At 36.2% G+C, this 26,959-nt stretch overlaps 1 protein-coding gene, 1 long non-coding RNA gene and 1 pseudogene across 2 annotated transcripts; all 3 read right to left on the reverse strand.

The window, feature by feature from the left end:
- Positions 1-924: 924 nt before the first annotated feature.
- Positions 925-1,976, reverse strand: LOC105158699 (dehydration-responsive element-binding protein 1E). The gene has a single exon (XM_020695607.2). The coding sequence runs from the start codon at positions 1,895-1,897 to the stop codon at positions 1,262-1,264; it is 636 nt and encodes a 211-aa protein (XP_020551266.2). The 5' UTR covers positions 1,898-1,976; the 3' UTR covers positions 925-1,261.
- Positions 1,977-9,989: 8,013 nt separating this feature from the next.
- On the reverse strand, positions 9,990-17,288 carry LOC105158706 (pyruvate kinase 1, cytosolic-like; annotated as a pseudogene).
- A 1,592-nt stretch (positions 17,289-18,880) lies between these two features.
- Positions 18,881-21,516, reverse strand: LOC148789448 (uncharacterized). The gene is made up of 5 exons (XR_016065178.1): positions 21,328-21,516; positions 20,060-20,300; positions 19,515-19,979; positions 19,386-19,437; positions 18,881-19,312 (listed from the first exon to the last, which is right to left on the reverse strand). It is a non-coding gene; the product is annotated as an uncharacterized LOC148789448 (long non-coding RNA).
- Between the last annotated feature and the right edge of the window lie 5,443 nt (positions 21,517-26,959).

The raw sequence follows: 26,959 nt of genomic DNA on the forward strand, positions 1-26,959 counted from the left end.
GACAAGTTATTGATGGGAATATTGAGAATTGAGATAAAAAAGATGGCTTACCTAATTGTGAGACATATTGCAATGTTTTATGATGTTATGATTAATGACGAGTTGTGTGCTACCATTGATCATTGGTGGTGATGTGATATCATACGAGCTGTGTACTGTGTGATTTTATTGATAATGTTATATATCATATGAGTTATGTGTTGTGTGATATAATTGAGGATTGAATATCATACGAATTGTATGTTGTGTGATATCGATAAAAAAAAAAAAAAGAAATATTGCGAAATGATGATTGCTGACAAAGTCCATTAAACAAGGCCCCATAAAAATAAAAAATAATTTCAAGTGTATTATGTAGTGTATCAATCTTTTATAATTGGTATTGATTATCTCGTGTTTATTGGTATTTTTTATGAAACCAAGAGTTCTAGCTACGTGATTTTTACATTTACTAATTTTTTATCGGGTTTGCGTTTTGAATTTCGTGCAATTGAATATTCGTACATTCTTAGAAAATAAATATAAATTTTTTATATTACCTATTATCTCTTATTATCTTTATATATTATATTGATAAAAATAGAATTTATTTTATTGATTAAGTGAAAATTTTTATAAAATAGAGTGTAACTAAAAAAAATGATACAGTAATCAATGCTAATGAAACGTACTGTTGCAGGAAGTGCTAAAAAAAAGTAGCACTACAAATTTTAAGAAAGACCGAAGCAAAATGAATATTTTGAAACTCTTTCAAAAGAAAGCTAATAAATGCCACAACACTAAAATGCTTTTTCGAATTCATGAAATGCAATAAAATGGGAGGAACCTATTTATAAAAAAAATAAAACATGTATCATTAAATGGACATGTCCAATTAAATAAATTAATTTCTACAAAAAGAAAGTCACTAAAAAGACCAATGAATAAACTTAGTAATATGCGTTATATTCCACTTTGCAAAGAGGAAAAAATAAAATAAAATAAAAACGACACACATCATGACCAAAAGCACTACTACAATCAAGAACTCAAACCCAACCCCCCCCTCCCCCCCCCCCCCCGGGCAACCCCCAACCACCCCCATCAAATCCTCAAACTCTTTTGACTTTTATACATTTCTCACACGCTCTTTACTATATATAGGCATGGAGACATCAAACAAACTATTTGACTAATGCATTCCTTGCACACTTTTTTACTAATTTTTGACGACATATTATTCCTCTCGAAGTCTTATCCTACGCCTACTCAAATCTCCCTGCTAAAAGGAGTAACTCCACAGCTCCACCTCAGCATCGCTTTCCACGTCATCCCAACTGAAACTCCCCTCCAACGACGGCGGCGGCGACATCAGTGCTCCCTCCGCCGCCGCCTCTCCCCCCACATCCACCTCTTCATTCATGTGAAAAACCCCATAATCCAAATTTCTCGAACTCCCCTCATTATCTCCCACATTCCTCGCCTCCCCTGAAACCTCCTCCGCTGCCCCCGGCTGAAACGCCTCCGCCGCCTGCATCGCCGCCTTGCGTATGTCTTTCGGATCATTCGAAGCAGGGACTGGCAGCCGCCACACGGAGTCCGCGAAATTGAGGCACGCCATCTGTCCCCTGAGAGCCAACGCAGCCACGTCGTGCGCCCTCGCTGCCATCTCCGCGGTGGGGTAAGTCCCCAGCCATATCCTCTTCTGCTTGCTGGGCTCCCGCAGCTCGCACACCCACTTATCGGAGTTCCTACGCCTGACGCCTCGGTAGACGGGGTGGCGCGTCTCCTTGAACTTCTTCCTCCCGGCACGTTTCTTGGGGTGGCTGGACGCTAGAATCACCTCTTCGTCAGAATGCGACATCCTGCGAGAATCAAGACCACCAAGAGACTGTGAGTTCGACGTGGGTGAATCCATATACAGCAGAAAATCTCGAAGTTGAAGTATTGTGATATGATGAGCGTAATTGTTGGTGTTAAGTTTTGAGAAGATTGTGGATTGTAAGAATGAATTTATATATTTTGGCGGGGTGGAGAAAGGGAACACGTGGGAATACGAAGTGGACACGGAGTGTCTGAATGGTGCCAGCCTGGAAGCTGGAATCGAACCTTGGTGAAGAAGGATCTTGAGGTGGGGCCCCAGGGGGGGGGGTACGGACAAGTGAAAACGTGTGTTTATATAGTTCTGATGATATGGCGGTTGTTGTTGGTGTACGATTTTGGTATTTCCTTTTGTTGATTTTGACGTTTTCAGAGCTGTTGACCACTTATGTCGTGTTTTGGGGTAGCATCATATACTTACCACTTCGAGTGTTCCGTAGTGGTATACACCGCTGCTTGAATCGTTTTGAACAAAACAAACAAACAGAAAACGGCCGCCTGATCATCTTTTTGTAAATATGCAAAATTAAATGATTAACTCCCTTTACACTAGGGGTGGCAACAAGTCCATTTTTAGTTCGAGCTTGATTCTGTAATTTCGAGTTCGAGTTCAAGCTGATTTTTTTTATTATTATTATTATATTAAATTATAGGAATTATTAATTTTTTACATAAATTTATAAGTAATAAAATAGATTGTATAATGCATACTATATTATTATTATTATTATTAGTTTAAATAATGGGAATTATCAATTTTTTACGTAAATTTATAAGTATAGATTGTATAATGTATACTATATTATAAATATACCAAAAAATAGTATGAATTCTAATTAATTGTATAAATATAAATTACTGATTAATTTTAGTAATAATATAATTAGTAAAATGTACAAAAAAAAATTATATTGAACAGTTTAAAGTTATAGAAAAATATCAATTATCTGAAATAATGCAATTGAAATACATAAAAATATTTTATAGTTGAGATTAATATATGTTCACAATCTGCAGTAAATTTATATATTTATAAATGTTAGTATTACATTGATGTAACTATCATCTTACATTGTTGAACATGGGTTAACCGGACCATTAAAATTCAGATCAACCGTTAGATATGATCAAACTTACATAAAAATACACTTGGTAAAGTTTTAGACTTATTGGATATACGGATGTCAAGATATCGTACTCGGAACATAAGAATAATCATTCAAGTTGGTGTATCGTAGAATCAGATCATGTGATTTTAAATTAAATCGTATGATATGATCTAATAGACACGGTCTTATATATATATATATATTTAAATTTGGTGTGAATCGTGTACCCAAGTTTTAAGATTTCGTAATTGTTGATTAAATTTTTTGATCTCATTATATATATAACAAAATAATAATTAAAATAATTAAAATTGTTCAACCATCACTATTATTATCATTATCATTATTTTTAGATTAATTCATAGGAATCACTAAATTTTGACATAAGTTTATAAATAATAAAATAGATTGCATAATGCATAGTATGTATCCTGATATAAATATAAAACTCAAAAATAGATAAAAAATCATAAGTGTATTACTTATCAATTTAAAAAAAAGTATAACGTAATACAAATATATATTAAAATATAACATAAAATTTATATATGTCATATTAAATAATAATTTTAATTACAAAAAATATTATAATTTACTAAATTATTGATTAAATTTATTTTTGTAAAGATTAAATGTATAAATAAAAATACCATAACTTATTATTGTCCAAAATAAAATGTATGATATTGATTAATAATTATAATATATGGTCAATTTTGATTATAAAATTGATCAAATATTAAATATAAAATTAAATATATAAAAAAATCTTATGAACAGAAACAATTGAGCTCGAGTCGAGCTCAAAATCGAGCCTTTGCGAGCCGGCTCGACTCATCTGCCACCCCTACTTTACACTAAAGGAGTTTTCGCGTGAGTGTATTATTCTGTTAGAAATATACTCAGAATAATTTAATTTTTTTAGATAAATTGCATGCACTTTTTATAAGTTTACATATAATTATAAGTATTCGATTATTGTTTGCGAAATTACGAATACCCCCTAATATTCAATATAAGTAGAATACTTTTCGTTTACTCTTAAAACATTTTTTTTTCTGGATTTTTTAAAAAAATGTTAAAATTTTGATATTGTGCAGTGTTCGTCTGTCCGTAGATCTATATTTATGTGTTGTATATTTTCTTAGTCTGATACCCCTAAAACGAAGGGCTAAGGGACCGAAGACAAGAAGAAACCCACTAGGGGCTGTCCCAAGACCAAGGACCTTGGCTTGACAGAGGATCCATCCAAGGAGCCAGACCAACCTTAGAGGCCCTGACCACCCACATGCGTGGTAGCTTACTTGTGCACTAGGGGCCAAATCGTCAGAGGGCGAGAGCTCCTATAGGCCAACTTAGCCAAGAAGTCCACCCATTGCCAGATAAGCCCTTTGGGGAATCTCCGGTGGAAGAGTCCACCCAACCAACTCGCATGGAATGCAGGACGACCTTATATGTTGGAAGACTGACCCCACCCTTAGGGATAAACCATTAAGAGACCCTTATCACCAAGGAACTGTTCTTCGGGAAAGTAAGGACTCCATTAAGATAGGAGTAATCCGTCCCCTGAGTTCGGCTGAAGACGGAATCCTCCCAACGGCAGGAGGAGGTGGCTATAAATACAATCCTCACCTTACTTTGGAGGGTAACTACATTTTGATCACTCGGACACAAGAAGCCTTATCACACAATTATTCTTGCTCTTATTAATTTTTTTTTTTTTAGGAATTATTGTTTTTAATCTCTTGCAATTTATCTTTTTACTATTTATTTACTGATTTGAGAATGGGAGGACTAACGTAATTTTTACTAGTCTCCTAAGGCTTGCGAAAGCCAAGGCCCGAAAATTCTGTTTGGACTTATTTGGACGAACAACTTTTGTTGCTTGCATCATAGTTCGTAAAATATTTTAAGAAATAAGTAAAATTATATTTTTGAATTTAAAATGGTATTTTGAGTAATTCAATATAAAATTTTAATGTAATCCTACGAAAACTAATAGAATGAGCCGATTGATAGCCGGTATTATAGTTTCAAGAAAATATTAATAATTTCTTAAATAATAAAAAAATATTTATAATTATAAGAAGTTCCGTATAATTTACCCCGTTTTGTGAAAAAAAGAAAAAAAAAAGAAAAGGTGTTTTCGGCACTAACACCAAAAAAATATTAATTCGGAAGTGCGAGTGTATTTGGCCAAATTTTTTTGAAAGAAATTATAAATTCATATATTTTATAATATTTTTAAAGTTTATTAAATATTAATTTTATTTTAAAAATAAAATTTTGAAGTATTTGAATAAAATAAGATGAGAGATCATAAAATGTCAGTACCGGAAGAAACGGAAGAAATATGACATTTTATCATGACTAATAATTATGATTAAAAGTGAAAATTCATAGTTGACGCTATCGATCAAGATTACACCAACAACTATTAACTGTTGTTTCAATAGAAGAAATCAAAATATTAAAACCATCATGATAGTCATTTGGGCCATATATAGCTAAGATTCACGGAAAATTCTTTGTTTATAGCCAATTATGACCATTGAAAATGTAACCATAATCAAATTTTAAAATTTTTCATTAGTTTATTTGACCATGATTAATAGTGTTAATTTATCATAATTTATGTTATGATCATTTTATAATGTAGAGAATAATGTATTTTTCGATAGTGTGTTAATTAATCATTATAATTTTGTAATTAGTTCAATGACTAATTTGTTAAAGTTTTAGAATAAATTAAAAAGTATCTACTTTTTGAAAAAAAAAAAAAAAGCATCGATAAGCCATAACATTTTATTTTTGGAGTTTATAAACTTTTTTTAATTACTAAAAATTTTATCAAAATATTTTTTAATATCTTATAAATTAAAACTGTCAAATATGTTATAAAATAATAATAAAAGAGCACTTATAAACTCACCTACGTATGAAACAAGTCTGATGAGATAGTTCGTCAAATTCAAATGAAATTCGAGTATGTGTAAGATTGTCACAAATATTTACACACACATATATATATATACAGGAAAAAGTATTATTTTAGTTCGCTAAGTATGCCTAATTTTAATTTTAGTTCGATAACTATGTCCATTTTTGTTTAGGTTCAGTAACTTACAAAATTGCTTACTTTTAGTCCTTTGACAGATTTTCGGACAATTTTACCCCTATGCAACTTTTGAAAGGCAGTTTTAGTCCATATGTACTCATAGGGGTAATATTGTCCCAAGATCTGCCAGAGGAGTAAAAGTAAACAATTTCGTAAGTTACTGAACCTAAACTAAAATGGACATAGTTATCGGATTAAAATTAAAATTAGACATACTTAGCAGACTAAAATAATATTTTTTCCTATATATATATATATATATCACAATCTTATGTAGACTAATTTGATTAAATTTCCTCAACTTCGTGAACATAATTTTTTTACAGATAAATAATTCTTATTTGAAAATAATATTCTTAATATCAATAAATGATGTAGGCATGTTAGAAAATTAGGTCTAAATACAGAAACAGTACTCCTACTTTTTATAAAACTATGGGTACATACCGTTAGGATTGGGGTGTTGGTTTAATGCACTTTAGAAAATATTTATGTAAAATTATGCTATTGTATAAAGGGAGTACTTGTAATTACAATTACAACATCAAATGATATAATTACAATTTTATAAAAGACAGTGAGTATTTGTACATTCAGACCCAACCTCATGGACTTCAATATAATTTAGGGTAAATTACAATGGGCTCTCCAAAAATTTATTTTAATTACAAATACCTCCTCATAATTTTAAAAACTACAAAAAGCCATCTGAAATTACAAATATCACATTGCAATAAGCTATCACAAGAGGTATTTTTTAAAATATCTGTAATTCGAAGAGAATATTTATAATTTTTTAATTATAATAAATTTCGTAAGAGCTATTCTAATTTATTTTATAATTTATCGTATTAAGAATTCCCCATGTAGAAAACGTGTAAAATGTGGTCCCTTTGGATGATTTGATTATAAACATGATATTACATATATATAGGTAGGGGCTGACAACCTTTGATGGAAATGAAGTGGTTGTGGTGGTGGGGTACAACACACAACTTTCCACAATGTCTTATCAACTGTTAATTAATTAATTAATAATAATAGTGATGGTGTGATGATGAATTCAGTGTGCATTAAGAGTGAGGTTTGGGGTAAGACATGCGTACGTGTTTTAGTCACTCAAAATTAAGGGCATATGCTAATTATCATCAACATTTATTAATTAATTGTTTAATTAATAGATTTATTAATTTAGCTCTTAATTTTGTATTTAATTAGATTATAATACAAGTTGGAAGTATTTTGCACGATGCATGATCATACGTCATCTAAACGATTTTTGGGGTGGCGTTTAATTAGATGAATTATTTAGATAAAATATTTTACGATTTTTATATATTTTATCATATGTTTTTTAGACTTATAGATAGATCTTATTTTATATATAAACATGTGAAATATTTAAATAAAATAATATTGTAGAGCTACTAATAATTATTTTTTTATGTAATATGATATAATGTGAGAGAATTTGTTAAAATTTCAAAAACTAAGTTGTGAAGTTAATTACTATTTTTCCTAAAATAACTTATATACTATAAGTTTCAAATTAAATACTTTCATTTAATTTTATAAGTTTTCTTGACTAAAAATTTTACTAAACACAAGAGGGAGATACTTCCAAGAATCCATCGACACATTATAAGAAATATAATAATTTTTTATAAGAATATAACATTTAATTTAGATTTAATATCATGGTTGAAATAAATAGTTGTAATAAGTAGTCATTATCGACGAACACCAATATATGTTCGTCGTGATTTTTGCAGTTGTGGCGCACCATAAAACTACCAAATGTGGTGCAATTTTATTATAATATTGGACTACAATATTTACGTACCATATTCCACAAAAATGATTTGATTGGGTATGAAATAAATTCTTGGAAGCAAATTGCAAAAATTTAAAGCCCATTCTGAAAGGGGTAATATATGTGAGACATTCTTATAGCCCAACAAATACCAAAAGGCCAGACCCCAAATGAAGTATATTTTGGGTTGTCCCTTTCAGAATTTTTATTTATTTTGCAAATACATCGTGCTCTCTTAAAGTTTGATATAATTATATGTAAATTCTCTATGATTTATTAAATTATATTTAGTACCTTTAACGTTTGTTTTTTTTTTTTAAAAAAAAAATCCCACGTTAGTTAAATTCACTGAATTTGCTGATATTAACAAAAAAGATAAAAAATAAAAAGAATGAGAATTCATATTTATCCTCAATTGACTGTTGACAGGTCAAACAAATATTTTCTAATTAAACTACTCTTATACATATGCAAATGTTAATGTATGTGAAAAAGGTGCATTTTCGCTCCTATAAAGATAGCAGTTTGATCATAAAAAAATTATTTGACCTGCACTCAGTCATAAGTCAATCGGAATAAATATGAATTTTTATTTTTCTTTTGCTAATATCAACGAATTTCGTGAAATTTGATTAACGAATGAATTTATTTATTGAATGAAAATAAATACAAAAATAATACATATAATTTCTTAAATTATAAGAATTTATATATAATTATACCAAATCGATGGTGTAATTATTCCTGTATCAATTATACTCAATTGTCTGCACAAACCTTAACTCACTTATATCTACATCATATGTGTGTTATTAAATATATGTACATATGATTTTATGTATTTGATGCAGCCTGGGATGCAATTAATATCATACTGTATAAGATATTGTTTGTTTTGGTTTTATATGAGCTTTACAATTTTGTTCTGAAAAAACGTTTATTAGGAAGACGAGGTATCAAACCTTATAAGTCACTTTGTCGTTGGTTGATGTGGAACGCCCACCTACTCATTAGCCCCCCCAAATGAGGTGTTTCGAACGGACAGATGACCTCATTCCCATAGATGATTCCAAATAGTGTGATTTGCAACTCGAACGATGTCATAGTTTTCAAGGGAGTATCTGCTTTGGATTTCTATGAACTTTATGATTTTATTCTGAAAAAAAAAACATTTTACTAGAAAGAAGAGGCTTTGGGACCTGGAAGCCACTCACGCTCCTAAATTACAATCAATTCAACTATAATTTTATTTTATCATCAGGGCCATTTTTTTTCAAATGCTTTAAAAGCAACATAATTGATTCATTAAAAAATAGAGTAAAAATTATAACCACTTTCCTTAATTTTTATATAAATATAATTATATCCTCATTGTTTGAAAAATTATAAATGCTCCCATCACTTTAACATTCGTCTAACAAGCCCATTCTTTTAGCTTTCGTTAGGTTTTTATCTAATTTTTGCGATGAACAGACTAAAATATTCTTTTAGATTATGAATTATAATTTTTAAAAATAATTTTATGAATTAATATTCTCTAGATTATTTATTTACCCACTCTTAATTTTTTTAATCTTTTAAATATATATATTTTTTTGAAAAATATCAGCAAGGTGTCATCTTCACCATCTAAGGACTATATAATTATTTTTTATTTAGGAAGCTATTTATAATTTTTCAAACAACGAGAAGTATTCGTAATTATGTTAATTATAAATAAAAGGAAATATGGTTGTAATGTATCCAAAAATTATAAAATTTGCATGTGATGTCCTAATCTTCAAAATGAAAAAGTTTTATCTTGTATAATGAAACCTATTCCGTCATTTTATGCTGAATTGACTTCACTAAAAATTTTTTTTTTCCTACACTATTAATTTACCACGATTAAAAAATCATGATAAACATTCGCTATAACTTTATTTAGTGATCCGAACATTTGTCATATACAAATTTTACTTTTCAGATGTATAAAGCTAATATTTTGACATATATCAATTACAAAAATAATGACTAATCAATATTTATAATGATTTTTTATTTTTAATCATTATAATTAACCATGACAAAAATTTTAATTTCTTCTGGTGATTCATACACATTACTTTGTGTGAACAATTGCAAGATTTTCAGAAAAAGAAGGGGAGAATCTAATCTTCAAACCAATGATCTTCACTACAGATGCATCACCAACTTTCTGACAAACCACGATGCAATCATGCGGTTTTACGAGGCCAACAGCCTTGCCGTGATACAAATCAAGCTTCAAGACGGACTTGTTCATTGCAGTCATGGGAAAAAGGCCTCTGACTATCAGGGATTGCGGCGCCTCTAAAGCACCACTGAAGTCCATTGCAGCTGATTTGTCTTCAAAAACGTGGAATGACTACTGATAAGACAGGAATGGTAGGTCTGTACTTAGCTATTAGTGTTGCAGCTCGTCCGCATGAAGTGAAACAAATGATGACAGATGCCTTCACCTTCACGGCAGTATTGACTCCAGGTGTGTCATCGGCTCGCCAACGTACTTGACAGTATTTTTGAAATAGAGATTCGGATTGTAACCCTTTTCTGCCTGGGACCAAAATTGATGGGGGTAAAACCCTATCTTCTCGTAAAAAGACAACTTTGCCCTTGATGGGGCCCAAAATCGCAAGTTTGCCAGTATGACCCGCGCCACTTTTACCGGGTCGGGTCGCGACCCGACCCGACGACCTAGAACACGTGGCACGCGCGTAGCGGGTCGGTAGACCCCCTGGCTCTCTATATATACCTCCCAGTCAGTGTATTAAAGGTACGTCGTCTTGACCACATTTCACCTTCAGCTCGCTCTTTTCTTATAGCGACCCCATATTTCGACCTCAACCAAACACTGACTTCAGCATCGGAGGGCCTTAGCTGGGGGCCACCCCAGCAAGCCTAACGATCTGCTTCTTTTCTCAGGGCCCAATCACTAGTCTGGGAGAGGAGCGACCTCGAACCGCTTGGGAGATCGAACCAAGGAGGTCGCGTAGATTTCGACCCGGATCAGTTGGCGCCGTCTGTGGGAATCTGAGGAAAGCTCCTTTAGATTTGGTTTGAGGAAGAATTCGCCATGTCAGAATCATCAATGCGTGAACAAGAGGGAAGGTGGCATCTAACCGATGAAGAGAAGCGGCGGATGATCGGGATAGCGAGTAAGAAGGCCATGGAGGAGCACTGCCCATCTGTCAGGGAACCCTCAGGGAAAGGACGGACGGAAGAACGGAGAAAAATGATCTTGGCTGGTCAAGTAGAAGGAACGGTTCGCATGAGGAAGAGTAAGGAGATGCTGCCAAGAACCAGTCGGGTGAGAGAGAGATCAGCTACCACATCTAGCAACAGTAAGGTAGGACAACCAGCGACCTCCAGAGTTGAAGTGGGAGGCGTAAGAAGGCAGATAGAGAAACTGAAGCAACAGTTAGAAGACCTGAAGAAGCGAAGCGACCTGAAGAAGCAAGGCGACCTGGCTAGGCAAAATACGAACTCGCCCTTCACCAACGAAATGCTATCCGAAGTTGGTCCAAATTTTCGACTACCCGATCTACCTAGATACGATGGGACGAAGGACCCGCGCGAGCACATCACAACATTCGAAATGGTAATGAATTTATATGGGCAAACAGATTCTATTAACGCAAGGCTGTTTGTGACTACTTTGACAGGGAAGGCACAAGAATGGTTCACCGGCTTGCCTAACGGGACCATTGGATCATACGATCAATTGATGCACGGGTTCGCATACCACTTCGCTAGCAAACAAAAGTCGAAGAGATCAGCGGTCCACTTATTTGCAATCCGGCAGGGAAGAGAGGAATCTCTTAAAGATTTTATGGGGAGATTCAATAATGAGACATTGGAAGTGCAGGAGCTGCGGATTGATATGATGACGAGTATATTAATACACGGTTTAAAGAAGGGACCGTTCGCATCAGCATTAGCTAGAGATCCCCCCGGAGATGTAGAACAATTGATGCTTTTGGCCCACAAATACATCAACGAGGAGGAGATGAATACAATCAAGGATAGAGAATGGGAAGGAGATCGAGAACGAAGTCGAAATAGATGAAGGTAGCAATCCACTACAGTGGGTATGTTTGTATCTTTATTTGCATGACGGATGATTATTATCTTTTTGAAATGTTCGTATTTACATCACAAATCATGTACGCAATTACAATATTTGGTTGAATTAGCACGTATGAATGTTCCCATGAATTAAATAGCTCCAGTAGTATCCTACTCTACGACGCAATGTCACGCAACCATCAACTACGCGACCTGCAAAAGGCGCGATCTCATTGTGTCTGTGAAAGACCATCAACTACGCGACCTGCAAAAGGCGCGATCTCATTGTGTCTGTGAAAGACCATCAACTACGCGACCTGCAAAAGGCGCGATCTCATTGCGTCTGCGAAAGACCACCAACTACGCGACCTGCAAAAGGCGCGATCTCATTGCGTCTGTGAAAGACCATCAACTACGCGACCTGCACAAGGCGCGATCTCATTGTGTCTGTGAAAGACCATCAACTACGCGACCTGCAAAAGGCGCGATCTCATTGCGTCTGCGAAAGACCACCAACTACGCGACCTGCAAAAGGCGCGATCTCATTGCGTCTGTGAAAGACCATCAACTACGCGACCTGCACAAGGCGCGATCTCATTGTCTGTGAAAGACCACCAACTACGCGACCTGCAAAAGGCGCGATCACATTGTGTCTGTGAAAGACCGTCTATAAAGGGCCAACTACGAGGCCTGGAAAGGGTACAACCTGGCAGGACAACATAAGGTGCAAAATCGTCTGATGACCATTGATTAGGCGATCTAAAAGAATGCATCCTCGTCAGCCAAAGCCGATCAATGCGATCAGGAGAAGTGTGATTTTCACTCCAGCTCTCCCTATATTTGAGGTCAGATTGATGATTATCTTAATGGAATTATGGGAATTCGAAGATGAAAGGGGAATCTCTCATAAAGAAGGAAGTTCATTGAAGAGGAAAATTTACAGATTCTACCTCAACTCTGAGGTAAGTACAAGGATCGGCGTAAACGATTACAAATTGAAGTACAAGAGCCTACTTATCTACTGCATCTTCACCACTACCCTCAAGGTCCTCCACCAAGACCGCAAATTCATCATTATGTTGCAAAGGGGGTTCTTCAGGGAACGCCGCGAGATTACCATCCAAGGACGGGTCGGTCCAGTTCGTGTCGAACCCATCAGCGAACCCCTTCAGCTTCTTTATTTGAGAAATGCAGCGATTAAAACCTTCTATGAGGTAGTCAGCAGACTTAGCCTCCACAGCGGTTGTGAATGCGGTAGACTTCATGAAATCTCGAGCTCCCTGTAGCCGAGTGTCCGCCAAGGTCTTCTTATAGTCATCAGAACTCAGGTACTGGTCGCGACCTTGACTCCGGGCAACTTCGAGCTGGTGTTGATGCTCTTCTGAGAATAGATATTCCTCTCGACCAGCTACCCGACCCGCAGAAAAGCCTTCAGCCTTAGCCGATTCCACTGAAGACGCGACCTTCTGCCTGAGCTCTCTTAATTGAGCCTCTAGTTCGGACTTCTGAGCCTCGAGCTCGACCTTCTCTTTCTCACAGGTCGCTAACTTCGAGCTCTTTTCCTCGAGCAGCTTGTCAGCGACCATCTTCTCATGTCGCCAGTAATTGCACTTCAAAGACAAATGATGCCCGAAAGCTGAGACCTACATATAGCAGCAGAGAATTAGCTAAGGCAAAAACGAAAGAAGCTGATGAAGTTGGTAGAACACTACCTGCGCGAGGGAGTGAGCAAAGTTCTGCTCGACCCGAATGTGCGACATGGGAGCCAGGAGAGCTTGATCGCGGGGCAGGATAGTGGACTTATACAACTCCCAGGAGTCTTGGCCAACATGGGTCTTCAACACAGAACTTTGGCCTGAAATTGCCCAATTCGGTATCAGCCTCTCACCCTCCATGGCAACCGGACTGTATGAAGGCGATTGGAGGTCCATCTGGGTCTCTCTCCACCAGGCAGTCAGCTCGTCAACTACCTTCAGATTTTCGTTCTCCGCTGAAGAATCTGCCTTGGATTTCTTTTGGGAGGAGGGATTAGGTCGCGGGGAACTCCGCTTCCTCTTAGACGGCTCTGAAGCGACCTGCTTCCCCTTGGACTTCTTCCGTATGAGTGGTTCAGGATCACTTGGCTCTTCGGAGTCCTTCGGCAAATGCTCAGGAGTGGGATCGTTATCCCCACTGGCGACCTCAATAGGAGTCGGGCACGGACTCAGAGATCGAACCCTGTGCGACCTCGACGCATCTTCTGAAGGAGCAGATGGAGTACGCTGGGAGTCTGGGCCCGAAGGAGGAACTGCTCGCTTAGCCCTTTTGGCACGAACCATTCTTGCAATGCGGGCATCCATCACGGCGGAATCTGCAGAGACAAACCAGTCACCACTAAGTACCAGAAATTACGAACAGAGGAAGGTAAGAGATTGATAATAATGATCACCTAAAGAGCCCCGGGTTTGAATAGGTGCCGGACTGAGACCTGCGAGCTTCAGGGTATGCTCCGTCAAAAGCAATTGGGCTTGATATTGATACTGGGTGATAGTAACAATGAGGTCGTCATCTAACCCTACGCCGTGAACTTTGGGTTCGGGTTTAGTAGTTCGCCAGTCACAAGGGAATGGCCAGGCTTGGTTAGGAGGAGGTCGAAGGAAGAAAAATTTGTCTTTCCAAGAGCCCACATTGGACTTTAGCTTGGTAACAAAGGAGCAGTTTGGTTTGGCAGTGAGATAGAAGAAACCCTGGTCGCCTGACCTCTTCGAGGTCGTAAACTTGTAGAGCGACCAGAACCTATCGAAGTCGGGTTCAAGCTCGAAGTATTCCATTATGATAATAAAGGATAAAATATGGCAGATGGAATTGGGAGCTAGTTGCATGGGACCTATCTCTAACCTAGATAAAATTCTAGCAATGGTACGAGGAAGGGGAAAACGCAAGCCCGCAGCTAAATGTACAATCGAAATCGGACAACTACCGGGTGGAGGTCGATTCATGCGATCCGAGGGAGAAGGAAGAATAATTTCGTAATCTAGAGGAATATAGTACCTCTCTCTAATCGCATCAGCTGTGAAGTATAAAGTGCTCTCAATGGTTAGCCAAGGTTTATCAGTTGGTTCACCCTCGCTATGTTCGGGGGTCATTAGCGAGATCGCTATCTCCGGGTCACTTCTACCTACGCTAGGGGATCCTATCTGTTTTCTACGAGCCATGGGTATTTGTGAGGTCGCAGAGGAGCTGCCGGGACTACCCGAAGAACTCGCAGATGAACTACCAGAACTAGACGAACTACCAGAGCTACTCGAACTACCAGATGAGCTACTAGAACTACTAGGCTTGGAAGACATAATATTAAAAGGAGGTCGCTCGGAAGTACCTGGCTAGAAGGCAGGTCGCAGCTAGAGGAGGCAGATCGCGCGAGGAACGATTGAGATTGAGAATGAAGCAGAACCGCAGTCGAACCTCCCTGTATTTATAGGGGTAAATTTATGGAGATCCGTGTCGAAAGGCAACGGTCGGATATCGAGATGACGATGATGATCTAAGGGACGAGATCGATGGACCATTCGACTTCCCTTAGCGTGCTACTCACACTAAGAAAAGTAGGGGAGTAATGATGGGGGTAAAACCCTATCTTCTCGTAAAAAGACAACTTTGCCCTTGATGGGGCCCAAAATCGCAAGTTTGCCAGTATGACCCGCGCCACTTTTACCGGGTCGGGTCGCGACCCGACCCGACGACCTAGAACACGTGGCACGCGCGTAGCGGGTCGGTAGACCCCCTGGCTCTCTATATATACCTCCCAGTCAGTGTATTAAAGGTACGTCGTCTTGACCACATTTCACCTTCAGCTCGCTCTTTTCTTATAGCGACCCCATATTTCGACCTCAACCAAACACTGACTTCAGCATCGGAGGGCCTTAGCTGGGGGCCACCCCAGCAAGCCTAACGATCTGCTTCTTTTCTCAGGGCCCAATCACTAGTCTGGGAGAGGAGCGACCTCGAACCGCTTGGGAGATCGAACCAAGGAGGTCGCGTAGATTTCGACCCGGATAAAAAATGGCAAAATTTTCCGACAGTTGATATTGTCTCAATGGGGTATAATCCCCGCAGGGTTTCCGCACCTAAAAGAATAGCATCACTACCCTCGAGTACAGCATTTGCAACACGAGTTGGTCTTAAGTTGTCAGTCATACTGTCCACAACACGAGTGATGATTGCTGGCTTCCCTGCTATGTTGCATTTGTAAAGAGCTTCCTTTCGATATCAAAATACCTTCTCTGACGGGAGGTCTATTCTCTATTCCAAGATTTCCACGAGCGAGGATTATGCCATCGGCTTCTTTGAGAATCTCGTCAAAATGGATCAAACCCTCCACATTCTCAATCTTGGCAAAAACCTGTGTCTGGTTCAGGTCGCCCAATTTGGAAAGAAAAACTCACGTGCATGTCCAACATCTTCTGCACGTCGAGCATATATAAGAAAGTGAAAGGAAATCTATTTTATTTCGGAGTCCCCAAGTGCTTATAACCTCCTTGTCCTTAGCAGTGAGGGTTGGAAGGCCAATACGGATCTGAGAGATGTGTAGAGTATACAATGGCCCAGCCAAGATGGCAGAATTCTTGATCAGACAAACCACATATCCTCGTCTTTCACCTCAGATACCTCCAGCCAAACTGAAGTTATTTCTCTTCCAGTAAACAAGTACTGGCCAATGAAATTATCATCAGGCTCTTTCACTGCCTTGGATAGCCCACTAAAATTAATGGGAAGTAAATCTGAAGTAGCTTCTTTATCTTGATCAGGTGTCAGGATGACGAAGGAATCTTCCTCGAGGATAATAGGGTGCTCGGATTTGTTGACAATTAGCAGCTCTGGACCCACTGTATCAAGCATAACTGCACAGAGTTTTTTCGTCGTCTGGATGGCCACTTTCAAATTCTCCAGTGTTTCTTGGTGCAATTCAGCATCGCCCCATGAGAAATCAAATCGCGCAACAGACATTCCAGCCTTAAGACACCCAGAGATAACCTCGACAGACGGCGAATTGGGGCCTAGTGTACCAATTATCATTGTCAATGCTGGAAAGAAATTAGGCTTAGATGGCTCAAGAATTGGAGCCATCCTGATCGGCTCTTCAAGAAGACACTTAATTGGACACCATTTTCACGCACAAGCACACAGTGGAGAGTGAATTTCTGTGTGGATAAAATGTGGGAATGGTGATGAGGGTAGCTGGGAAACAGCGATGACAGAGTGAGGAAATCAACAATTTTTGCTTCCCATTTACTGCTACTGTTTCCTTCTTCCAACCAAATCAATGTGCTGTCCCCTCTCTCTTTAATTAACTTCAAATTTATCCCTCCAACCATTTTTAGGCATTAATTTGCAGCTAAATTTTATGATTTTTCTGAACTACCCATCATAAAATTCGACCTTGCTGATATAAATCACTTTGGTCCCTCACATTTAAATTTCTTGTGCAATTTACTCCTTTTGCCATAGATTTTTGTATAGGAAAAACTTAACCTTTTTGTCAAAACAGTTTTTGCATAAAAAGAATTTAATACTTTGCATAGAAAAAAAAAAATACTTTTATCAAAAATCAATACTTTTTGTCAAAATACTTTTACATTTAAGAAATTATTTTCGTCAATGTATACTTTATTATGGAGAAAAAACTAATAATTTTGTCAAAATGTATATTTAATTTTATGACATATTTGTTTATGAAATAATTTAGTTTGTAATATATTTATATATTTTTTTTGTATGTCATATTTCTAAAGTCAACCTTTAACTCGAAAAATTAATTAGTTTTAATCATATTTCAAAAAAAAAAAAATGTTGTAATGTGTTAATTAACTTTTAAAAAGATATGTTTGATGCACAAAATTATATTGCTGTACTTGAGAAAATCCTACATTAAGTTATACAAACATAGTTAATAATTTAAACATAGGGAAGGAGAAGGAAGGAAAATTCTAATTCACACTCGAGTGAACTGAACTAATTATACAATAATGCTCCGGTCTACTTTCAGAATCGTATTAAATAAATGATAGAATTATTCTTTATTAAATAAATGATAAAAAATCCTTGTCTAATTAGTTAGGTTCTTATTTATATGTATTATCAAAAAAGGATAAATTCAATCAAGTGTTTACTTGGATATATCCACATTCTTTTAATAGCATTACAAAAAAATATTTTATAGTAACGATTTTTGTAACGGCCAAATTATTAATTTGAAAACGTTTTTGAAAATTGTAATGGCACAACCTACTGCGTCTTTTTCGAGCGTTACAAAATATTTGTAACAGTTTGCTTCAAAGCCGTTACAACTTGTAACAGTGTTATTAATGGCGTTGTGCCACCGTCACACTAGTAGTTCAATTGCAAAAATATGAATTTCGACCTGTTTTTGGAACGACCAAATTAAATTTGATTTTATTATTATTGGAACAGCCTTTGTAACACGTTTAGGTATGATTGCACTTGAATATAGAAGTGGCATTTCGAATACTTTTTAACGGCAATACATTATATTGTAATGATTATTGTATTGAGTTTTGTATTTCTGTTTTAAACTGTTGTTGTAACAGTTTTTTAACTCCTTATGTATATGTTGGTTTGAGTTTTGCAAATGCCTTTGTTACTTCCTTTTACATTGGCGTTTTTCGAAATTGATAACTATCTTTTTCATGGTCATTGTAACGGTTGCATGACTCTATGATATTGTACTTATTCCAAGCGCTGTTACAAATATAATGACAAAAAATATTTTTATTAATATTTAATTTTATTTAATATATTTTAATATTTTATTTTGTAAAAATAAATTATTAAATTTTTATTATATCAAGGTAGTTTTAATTTTTTAATGTGCAATATTATATAAAAATAATAATATAACAAGAAAATAAAAATAATTTAATTACAAAAGGAAATGTATGTATACAAATAAAAAAAAACTAATCTAAATTAGCACCCCCTTCGACCATTGGTTCTCTGTTGTCACCGTCGGGTACTAAGGGATCAATTGGAGGATCAAGTCAGGTGGGATCCATTCTCCACATCCACTCCTCGAGCCTCGTTACCCGATCATCAAGGTCAGGGAGCAGCGGTTTTGGTGGAGAGGGTGATGAAGCAGTGGACCCGCTAGGTTGTCATGGTCCAGCAACAGTGTGGTGGGCTTCGAAGCCAAGATGGAATACTCAGCCGCTATTCCAACCGCCCGCTGCTGACTACCACACCTATTGCTCATTCGGGCCGAGCCTTGAGAGGACAACGGAGGCTCTTGATTATTCTCTGGCGTTCCTCCATCATCTTCAGGAACAACTCCTACGAATAGATTAAATGTTATATTTAAAAAAATAATTTTAAATTCTAAAATTAAATTATTTTTTATACTTACCTCGACCTCCGCTGCCCTTGGGTCACTCCATTGGACGTCCGAGTTGTGCCTCCTATTTAAACATCATTTAAAAAAATGATTAGAAATTTAAAAATATATTAAATTAATACTATAGGTTAAAATACTTACCATCTTATGCGTGGGCTCCAACAGAGATGAACCCCAGTAGTAGACAGTAGCAGCTGCGTCGGGGTTGTCTGACCGATTGACCTTATTCTTCACCGACTGTGCCTAGAATTCTGGGCTCTCCTAGTACACTAGAAGCTGGCGTCAGATCTCCTCGGCCAGCCACAACAGTCAGGCCAACTGATTTTGGATGTCGGCGAACCGCTTTCGCAAAAACTTACCAGCCTGCAATTTGACGACCTGGAACATTGACTCATCATCACAGTCCTACTAGTAAGACAATGTAAATTTCACATATTAAAAAAATATAAATATTAGATAAAAACATATATATATATATATATTACTTAAAATTAAATATTATTCTTTCCTTTAAATTGTTAAACCAGAATAACTGGTGCTCCTGTGAGATCTGCGATATGCTCTTAGACGATACTATCGATTTCAGTGTAAAAGTTTCGTTCGGACCTGAAAAAATAATTAAATATTAAAAATAATATAAAGTTCCTAAAATTTTATAAAATAATTTAATAGATTTACCTACGTACCTCGCATCCTAAAGGCTGACATAGTATCTCTAGGACACTGGTGGCAATGGTTGTGGTGCATCCCATGGCCTGGCCTGTGTGCTGCTGGGTCCTACCGCATCTGACCCCATTGTGGGGGACTCTGCAGGAATCGACGACGGCGGGGACACAGGCTCCAGTGCTGGGGGTGCATCTGCACCAATAGTCCGAGGAGGACTATGAGGGCCACGGCCGTGTGCACGACTACGGCCCCGACAACGACCTTGTTTCAGAGGAGGCAGAGCACCGATAGTCATGAATTTGAAATGTATAAAAAGTATTAAAATAGTCATCGATTGTCCAAAATTACTTAAATTTTGCATTAAATTTTAAAGTCCCAAAAATATCCGTAAAATATAAAATTAAAAGTCCAAAAATTTTAAATTTTAACGAAAGTTCCTAAATATTTCATTAATTAAATTCCATAATTATCCTAAACTCCATTATTTTCCTAAAATTGTTTTAAGCTCCATTTTTTTTCTAATTCTCCTAAACTGCATAATTTTTGTAAAAATTGCATTAAGGTCAAAATTTTGCCTAAATTTACATTAAGGTCCAATTTTTTTCCTAAAAATGGCATAAAGTCCAAATATTTTCTAAAATTACATCAACGTCCAATTTTTTTTTCCTAAAATGCATAGTTTTTCTAAAAATTATATTAAGGTCCAAATATTTCCTACAAATTGCATAAAGGTCTAAATATTTTATAAAATTACATTAAGGTCCACGTTTTTCCAAAAATGCATAATTTTTCTAGAAACTGCATTAAGATTCCAAAATTTTTGCTAATTGCATTAAGGTCTTTCTTTTAGTGTCATTGCAGAAATTACTAAAACTTATAATTGCAGAAATTATAAAATTTATAATTGCTGAAATTACATAACATTATTTTTTTATGGAATTTTTTTTAAAATCACCAAAAATTTACTGAAAATTTAAAACCAATAGAAAATTACAGAAAATAATAGTTTTTTTAAAAAATTTAAATTTAAATTTAAAATTACAGAAATTTATGAAAAATTATAGAAAATATAAATTGTTTAAGAATTTCAGAAAAATAAGAAAAATTTTACAACTATCGAAAACATTTTAAAATTTTAAAATTATAGAAATGTATAAAAAGTTTATAAAATTATAGAAATTTAGAATAAACACCCCCACAATATTACAATTTTTTTTTTCAAGTAGATACATTTAACAAATAAAAATTACATAAAATTTTAAAAAAAATAAGGGGATGGGGTACTTACCTGGCTAGTGGTGGATGGTGGAGGTTGGTGGGGCGGTGGTGGGGAAGGGGGCAAGTGAGAAAAAGAGAGGTGAGAGAAAAAGAGAACGAGAAACAGAAAGAGAGAGAGTGGTGGCGGTGGTGGGGGCAGGTGGGGACAGTGGCTAGTCACGGGACGGGGGAGAGAGAGAGAGTTGCTCGGAGAGGAAGAAGAGAGGAAGAAAATTGGGGAAAAATATGCTAATATATATATATATATATATATATATATATATATATTATTTTTGGAACAACCATGGCCATTACAAACACCGCTACAAACTGTATAACAATTTTTTAAAGGCCGTGACTAAATGAGTTACAAACACAGAGTCGTGTATAAAATCGTTACAAATAGAGTTACAACATATTATATTTGTATTACCATAAATAACATCGTATTGAAGGCCGTGTAAAAAGCCCTTACAAGATGCATTCCAAAATAATAAAACGATGTCATTTTTGCTCCTCCGCTTTAGAAAAGTCGTTGCAAATGGTATTTTAATTAATTAATTATTTTTTATTAAAATGTAAAAAAAAATTGTATTGAACAATTTAATGTTGTAAAAATATAGCCATTATGTGGAATAATACAATTGAAATACATAGAAAAAAAATCATAGTTGACATTGATACCATTTCGTAGTATGCAATAAATTTGTACATTCATAAATGTTAGTATTACATTGATATAACTATCATCTTAAATTGTTGAATTGTATGGGTTAATCAGACCATCAAAATTCAGATCAAACTGTTAGATATGGTCATACTTATAAAAGAATACGATAAAATTTTAGCCTTATTGGATATACAGATGTCGAGATATCATACTTGAAAGATAAAAGTAATTATTCAAGAAGGTATATCATTGAATCAGACCAAGTGATTTTAAATCGTGCTGTCTGATATGATTTAATGGACATATTCTTATATATATTCAAATTTGATAAGAATCGGGTGCCCAAATTTTAAGATACTGTAATTCCTAACATGAATTTTTTAGATAGTTCAAGAGTTGTAACGGCTTTTTAAACAGTTAAGATATTTTAGTATTGTACAGACAGTTGGGATGGCTTTTGTAATGGCTAATGAAATAAACACCCCCCCCCCCAAACTTTTTTATTTTTTCGCCATTAATTTCAAGTGGATCGGCTTTTGTAATAGCCTATTAAAATGTGGCCGCTACAAAATTTCATTTCCCTCTATTTTCCCTGTTGGCGCCCAAAGTTTTCTGCCATACATTGTAAAGGCTCTTGTAACTGTCTTTTTAATTTTTGGTCGTTTCAAATTAATAATTTTTTTTACAAAAAGTAATTTTTTAATACAATATTGAAAAATTGAAATAATATTATTACAAAACTCAAAATTATGTAGCCTCATATTCATCAGTCTCGTAGTCCTCGTAGCTATCTTCATCATCCTCGTCTTCTTCACTATCTGTTTGAACATGTTGCCGCCGTGACGTACCTGCAACCTGCTGGAATGTAATCGATAGACAAAAACAATGACCTGTATACCATCCGGATCATGAAAATTATAAGTCTAATTTCTGTAGCAACTTTAGGGACTGGTAGACTTCCTTTAGTTCATATGCGATATCAGTCCACCAAGACTCATCAACAACTATCAGAGTCTTGGTTTTGCAAACAACCATCCAATCTGTTTTGTAGCTCATCATACTTGGGTACTCAGTGTAGTACACTTGTACTGCTTGTTGTGTTAGTATGAATGGTTCATCCTTTTGATACATAATTTTGAAGTTTACATCAATGAGGTGATAACATGGGTGTACCTTCATGCCTCTTACTAGATCGACCCAACGACACTTAAATAAAACAATGTGCAGGTTCAAAATAAGTGGGTATGTCAATTGAATGATTTCTTTGATTATCCCATAGAAGACGTTGTCCTCGTCTGTATATGATGAATTTTTCACACACACCCCACAATTCATTGTTGACTTGCCGACATTATGGCATTTCTTGTGGAAATTATAACCATTCCCAAAGTAGCAAGGGAACATCGTCACCTCTGCACTGGGTCCCCAATAATGACACTTCAGGAGCTCGTTGTCCGTGTAGTTCAACTCGGAATAGACCTGCATGTTCATATATTATACAATTTTCTATGTAGCAGAACATATAGTTTCAATTATTAAAAAAATGCATAAACTTACACGTCGTTTAATAAATCCTTAAAATCAGTCGATACAAGTTGATCAATAATTTGATCGCGAATGGTGGTGCTGGTACAGTTCATCCAAGAATGATATGTGTGAAAATTCAGTTAAATTATATATATATACACTGACAGCTTACTCATAATATGGCGTGACTACTTCACAGTTGGTCAGTATGTACTTCTCGATTATGTGGCGTTTTGATCCACTGAGTCATATCTTCTTTGAGGCACCATTAGCTCGGCCAGGATTGTTGAATATAGACTATTGGATTCAGTCTTCGTTGTTCGTGATATCATTGTTTCTACGAGGCATGCTTCGTTTAGATAGAACGTCCGACTCAAAGTAGTGTGACGAAAATAAATTGATTTTTTTGACAATGTGTGCCTCGACATGTGTTTTGTTCTTCACCTTTTTCTTCAAGTAACGTAGGAACCTTTCAAAGGCGTATGTCCACACATGTTGCACTGGCCCCCTCTACGCGAGCCTCATATGGCAGGCGATCAATGAGGTGTTCCATTGAGTCGAACAAAGCTGGATGAAATATCTTCTCAAGATTGCATACAATGACGGCAACATTGTGTTCCAACTCATATAGTTTGGTGACATCAAGCGTGGTCGAGCATATACCTTGGAATAAAATACTCATATCCGTTGATGCACTCTATACATGCTCGGGAAGCATATCATGAAAGGCAACCATGCCGGGCATCCTTAACTCCACCATATCGACGCAGCGGGCAATGTTAGACCATAGCCATCAGGAAAATTAATACTACGAGTCCATTCACATATTTTCATCTTCTACTCCTTCGTCAGCGTATAGACTGCTTTAAGCATAGCGTTCGGTCTACGTTCATCCAATTTAAGCTCCGAGCAATTACAAATGATTTTCAAGTCCTTCCTTACATTAAAATATCCTTCGTTTTTCCCCTTATGTTCACCACAGTGTTGAATATATTGTCAAATACATTTTTGTCAGTGTGCATCACATTAAGGTTGTGTCGGATCAGATGTGTTGCCCAGTATGGAAGATCCTAGAAGATGTTTTTCTTCGTCCACTAGTGGTCACTACCATAGCTGGAAGACATTCTTGTTCCTTTGGTAGGGATTGTCCTAAGGGTGTAACTGTCTATGACAGTCAAAGTAGAACGCCTTCCTACCGTATTATAGATGGAATGCCCGTATGTCATCCATACAAACTGGACAGAGCATAACGCCGACGTAACTCTACACAGACTCCATCCCATAGGCGGATAAGTTGTTCACAGTCCATACGAACACAGCCTGCATAATGAATACATTGTCTGTGGCATTGTCGTATGTTCGAACACCCACATATCAAAACTGCAGCTCTTCGATCAACAATTTCAAGTACACATCGATCAGACGCTTTGAATTAGAAGGCCTGAGGATCACCATCGTAAGAAATATGTACTCAAAACTCATGCACATACCCGGGGGAAAATTGTATGGTGTAATGATAACGGGTCAACATGAATAAGTACGATCATACTGCCCTTGTAGCGCAAAATCGTATGTGATTCTTTTACCAAATCGGGATACGTTTGGTCAAAATGGTTCCAAGCCTCTGCATAAGAAAGATGACATATTGAGCCTCCTCCATCTGATGTGCGGCATGTCACGTCATGTGGTTTGCAGTTGCCCTCGTAGGATACAACCTCTACAGAAAGGGAGTAAGCGGTAGGTACCTAAGGACGACATACGGGGACTTGCAGCGGGAGTCTCACTGTTGGGTCGGCTTGTACCTAGCGTCTACACAAAATTTGCAGTATTCCAAATCAACGTCCTCCTTCCAATATAGCATGCAGCCATTCTTACATGCATTAATCTTCTCAACTGGTAAATTCAAATTCTTTATCAACTTCTTTGTAATGTAGTAATCTCTTGGCAGGGTGTGACCGGTGGGAAATATTTTGCTAGCCCATTGGGATATTCGATCATATGATCGCTCAAAAATATGAACGCTCGCCTTGAGATCGAGTGCAACCGTTCCACAATAGCTAGTCAAAAACATGCAATACATCGTAAAAACAGTCAGCCAATCCCCACACAACCATAGGGGTCATCGCCGTAATAATACGAACTAGAACGGGCATCAATAAGGTAGGACCTCGTACCATCATCAAGCACACCATCATGAGAAGAAGAAAAATAACTCGGCCTAATTGTTGTTCAAAAACCATCCTTTGCACCAAATCCATTTGTTGTTCATCATCTTAGTGTAAATAATTATCCTCCTCACGAGCAGTTGGGGTTTGCTCCTTTGGCACTAGAGGGGCAGTCACAGCATCAAAGTATTCCCGCACCTTCTCCTCGCCATTAGAAGTCCAATTATAATATTTTGGCATAAACCCTCACATACATAAGTGATAACTGACATCATCAGGTGTTCTGAACTTTGTGTTTTTGCACTTCCGACAAAGCACCTAGTTTTGTCTCCATTCATATGTCCAAGCTGACACTTAGCTCATTCTATAAAAGTCTTAACCCCATTCTCAACCTTTAGTGTAAGACTTGCCCTCCCCAGGAGGTTCTCATGATACATCAATTTGTTCAGTTGTTGCAACATAATTATATATATATTACTGCATATTCACATGTATATATATAATTATATAATTCGACCTATAAATTTAGAAATATTACATTAAACTAATTAAGAATACGTAACATATAAGATCAAAACATCATAAAACTAAAATAAGTAAACTACAATTAATTTAATTAACACAAAAGGCTTAAATTAGTCATTACCTGATCAACCAACTCAAGAGATCAGCAGTTGACGGTCCAAAAATTAAGCAATCTATCTACCTTATCAAGTGTATAAAATCTGAGAGATATTGAAAGTATGTGTGGTTAATAAGCAATTTTACAAATAAATGAAATGAAATGAAAACAACTTGCACTACAAATATGTATATACATAAGCTATTTTGTATCGGCTATTGTAACGGCTTGTGGAGCGATAAGTATAGCCATTGAAATGTCGTCGTCACAATGCATGTATTTGGAGCGGCTTCTGTAGTACACATATGCTAAAAAAACTATCCATATACACATTGGTAAAAACAGACCAACATGGACTTTCTTACGATTTTATTTCCAGTCTTATAACGACCATTCGTTTTTTAAATTGGCCATTCCAAAGATACACATCCGTGCCAAAAACCATATGAAAATGGTAACAACCAAAAATAATTATCGGATTTTGTAAAGTTCTTCTTATTTCAAAGTTTTGTATCGGCCCTTCATGCATGTTTTTAAACGGCCAACATTATAAGAAATATTGGGGGTCCTTAATTTCAAAGATAATTACAAACACCATTACAAGTTGTAACGACCTCTATGTTGTAACCGTCGTTGTAATATGTGAGAATTGTCATGGCCTTTTAAACGGCTTGGGCAA

This window comes from Sesamum indicum, linkage group LG1, assembly GCF_026168435.1.
Source record: "Sesamum indicum cultivar Baizhima isolate 11 linkage group LG1, ASM2616843v1, whole genome shotgun sequence".
In the NCBI taxonomy this organism is placed as follows: Eukaryota; Viridiplantae; Streptophyta; class Magnoliopsida; order Lamiales; family Pedaliaceae; genus Sesamum; species Sesamum indicum.

Coding starts and splice junctions, on each gene's coding strand:
- LOC105158699 (XM_020695607.2), bottom strand. CDS start 1,897: ATGGATTCACCCACGTCGAACTCACAGTCTCTTGGTGGTCTTGATTCT.